Source organism: Salvia miltiorrhiza, chromosome 8 (genome assembly GCF_028751815.1).
Source record: "Salvia miltiorrhiza cultivar Shanhuang (shh) chromosome 8, IMPLAD_Smil_shh, whole genome shotgun sequence".
Classification (NCBI taxonomy): domain Eukaryota; kingdom Viridiplantae; phylum Streptophyta; class Magnoliopsida; order Lamiales; family Lamiaceae; genus Salvia; species Salvia miltiorrhiza.
This window is the reverse complement of record NC_080394.1, coordinates 22,710,863-22,714,190: the sequence shown is the minus strand read 5'-3', so window position 1 is coordinate 22,714,190 and position 3,328 is coordinate 22,710,863. Positions and strand designations below refer to the sequence as shown.

General features: G+C 32.2%; 1 protein-coding gene across 1 annotated transcript; it reads right to left on the bottom strand.

The window, feature by feature from the left end:
• Positions 1–1,275: 1,275 nt before the first annotated feature.
• Positions 1,276–2,808, bottom strand: LOC131001913 (uncharacterized). Its single transcript, XM_057928559.1, has 2 exons — positions 2,734–2,808; positions 1,276–2,107 (listed from the first exon to the last, which is right to left on the bottom strand). Exons 1-2 carry the CDS (start codon positions 2,774–2,776, stop codon positions 1,302–1,304), a joined length of 849 nt encoding a protein of 282 aa, XP_057784542.1. The 5' UTR covers positions 2,777–2,808; the 3' UTR covers positions 1,276–1,301.
• Positions 2,809–3,328: the final 520 nt, after the last annotated feature.

Sequence of the window (3,328 nt, the reverse complement as noted above, 5' to 3'; positions counted from 1 at the left end):
AAAATGATACACGAAGAGTATGATGAGACATTTTAAATAAGTTTATCTGTTTAAAATAATATTTCAATCTTCCGATTCAATTCGTAATAAATTAATCTCTCACAAATTTATAGGCAAGCCGAGAAATGTGATGCCAAACGAAAATTAATGTGGACAAAAACGAAAACATATTTGTTAATAAAATAAAAAATGAATCCCAGAAATACTACAACGGTACATTAGGAAAAGTGCAGCTGTGAACAGCTAAACAAACAAAAATGGTAACAGAATTCATGCTTAGATTATTGTTCCTACCACTTAGATGCATGACATAGTAATATTTTGAGATGGAGAACGTACTATGAACATGGACGATTTATATATATATATAGAGAGAGGAGAGATCAAATGAAAACATTAACTTATGTGTTAACTAGGAACCAATATGAGCCCTTCATTTTAAAATATCTATGGACAAGATTAATTGATAATAATTAATGTTTAAGACTTAATAATTAATTAAATGTTTCCTACGCTCTTTTTGTGGGATCTTTCAATTAACCGTCCCTTATTTGTTGGGATCATTTAGATCATAATATTAATTTTATAAATACTATTAATTGTGTAAAATTATTTTAATACTTATCTATTTCTTTCTCTCTCTCCAGTTACGGTTAATACTCTCTCTCTCTCTCTCGGAACCTTCCGACCACAGACAACAACCCTGTCAACGTAAAATGCCTTCCATATTTTAATGGCATGAATAGTAGTGAGATACCGAGCTATATAAAACCATGATACAAAAATCAATCAATATATATAAACACAAATTAATATGAAAAGCAATTAGATATTAAAAAATAAGCATTTATCATTTAGTAAAAAAGCATGAAATGCAAGCAACTAATTCCAAAAAATCAAATCATGACGTATATGTAAGCATACTAATTAAAGGAGACGACCAATTATTAAAACAAGCAATAAAATTACAAGAAAAAAGCAAGTAACATACCAATAATAAGCAATACTCATGTCACACGAAATAATTTTTCTTATTCATGATACAATAATTATTTGACACACAAATTAATATGAAAAGCAATTAGATATTAAAAAATAAGCATTTAGCATTTAGTAAAAAAGCATGAAATGCAAGCAACTAATTCCAAAAAATCAAATCATGACGTATATATAAGCATACTAAAGGAGACGACCAATTATTAAAACAAGCAATACAATGACAAGAAAAAAGCAAGTAACAGACCAATAATAAGCAATACTCATGTCACACGAAATAATTTTTCTTATTCATGATACAACAATTATTTAACACATACTGTTAAAAAGAGATTTGGACCAACAAAATGGTTGTTCTGATTCTTTGACCAACGAATCTTGTGATCTACCAGACACCTAAATACAAATTCACACCAATCCCACACAACCAATTGAGAAACATCTTCAAAACATCGCATTATTTGAGGCGTAACATAGCCGTTCGACCCATTTTCTATGAGACAGATCGTCAATAAAATCATAAATTGGCGTCGAAACCAGATACCACCATCAATGTGCCGAAGAGCTTCATTGGACACATCTACCGGTAGAATTTTATGCTCCTTGCCCGGGAAAAACTTCTTCCACTCGTTCAAAAGCTCATGATGTTCCTGTTTCTTTTTCTTCTTTATAATACGCTTCCCCTTTGGAAATCCAAAAACACGATAGACATCATTATGTTCGATGTGTAATTTTCTCCCATCCTGAAGACTTATTTCACAAGTAATTGGATTAAAATTGTCTAGAAGCCAATAGCCAAGCATTGATGGAACTTCTTTTACTCTCAATGATAGTATGTGGCCAAACCCCATATCTATTATTTCCCTTTTTTGAATGTTATTCATCTTCTCAATGGTGTTTACCAGAACTTGTGGGTTTGTTCTGCAGGCCAACATAGGGAACACACCAAACTCAACCTCATTGTTGCTATCTTCTTCATTAGCTTCGTTGCTTCTTTTCTCCTTCACCAAATTGAACCTCATTGTTGCATCTTGTTCTTGGCCTAACATGTCATAACTAACAAAGTCATCATCATCACTAATTTGTCTTGATCTCTTATCCCCAATCTCAGCTGCAATGACGAAAAAACAACATTAGACTATTACTATATAATTATAATATGTTAATAATTAAAAGCTATAGAAGTAGAAAGGATTTAGCACTTAATCATTACGTAATTAGCAATAAACAATCGAATAATAAGCACTTGGTTTTAAAAAATGTTAATAATTAAAAGCTAGAGAAGTAGAAAGTATTTAGCACTAAATCATGAGGTACTTAACAATAAACAATCGAATAATAAGCACTTAATTTTAAAAAATGTTAATAATTAACAGCTAGATAAGTAGAAAGTATTTAACACTGAATCATGACAAAATTAGCAATAAACAATCGAGTACTAAGCACTTAGTTTAAAAGTATTTATACTTATTTCTCCAAAGTGTCGAGGCTTCTGGACAGAAGCAACACTATATATTATTACTTTCAAAGCAATTAACGTTTCAATCATTATCAAAAATTCCAACGCAAAACAATAACAAAAGGAAAACTGAAAATAAGAAAAAACAAATACAAAGCAATTAACGTTTCAATCATTAGCAAAAAAACAATAACAAAAAAAACCGAAAAAAAACAAGTAAAAACACCAACAAGATGAAACATATTGCATTCTGCAATCAAAAATGGAATTACGCTTACCATTATTGATGTTTCCGGATTTACGCTGGCGTTTAGGACCCATCGGAGTCGAAGTATACCTCAGAAAATATATATATCAACTTAGTGTTGGAATAAATGGCTTTATTAGTCCATAATTACTTTGTAATTAATGGAATTAAATGGTATATTTGGAATCTACATTTTGAGTAGATTAATTTGGTATATTTACTTGTTCAAATCTATTAAGAATTGAATGAGTAATTAATGCCCAAAGATAGCCATTGAAGATGGAAATGTGGAGTGTCATCCCACATTGGAAAATTAAGGAAGTGTAAAGCTATTTATAAAGTGCTCTCCACCATAAAGGAACAATCAAGTGTGCTCCTCTATGGTGGACCTATGGTGCACCCAAGTAGGTTTTGACTTAGCCTTTTAAGGCTAAAACTCGATTCCTACGAGGAAGGTGCGAAGCACCTTCCGAGTCCGAGTCCGAGGCCGAGGCCGAGCACGTCGCACTTGTCGCAATGGGCGCTTTGTAGGCGCACTTTGCACTTTGCACTTTGCACTTTGCACTTCGCTCGTTCGCGTCGTCGCGAGGAGCATTGAGGAGCCTTTAGTTTTGACAAATGAAACG

What these genes read in the sequence shown, in the direction of transcription:
- LOC131001913 (XM_057928559.1), bottom strand. Translation starts at nt 2,776, where the DNA reads ATGGGTCCTAAACGCCAGCGTAAATCCGGAAACATCAATAATG. An exon ending in ATCCGGAAACATCAATAATG is followed by an intron (nt 2,108 to 2,733) that starts GTAAGCGTAATT and finishes TCGTCATTGCAG; the next exon opens with CTGAGATTGGGGATAAGAGA.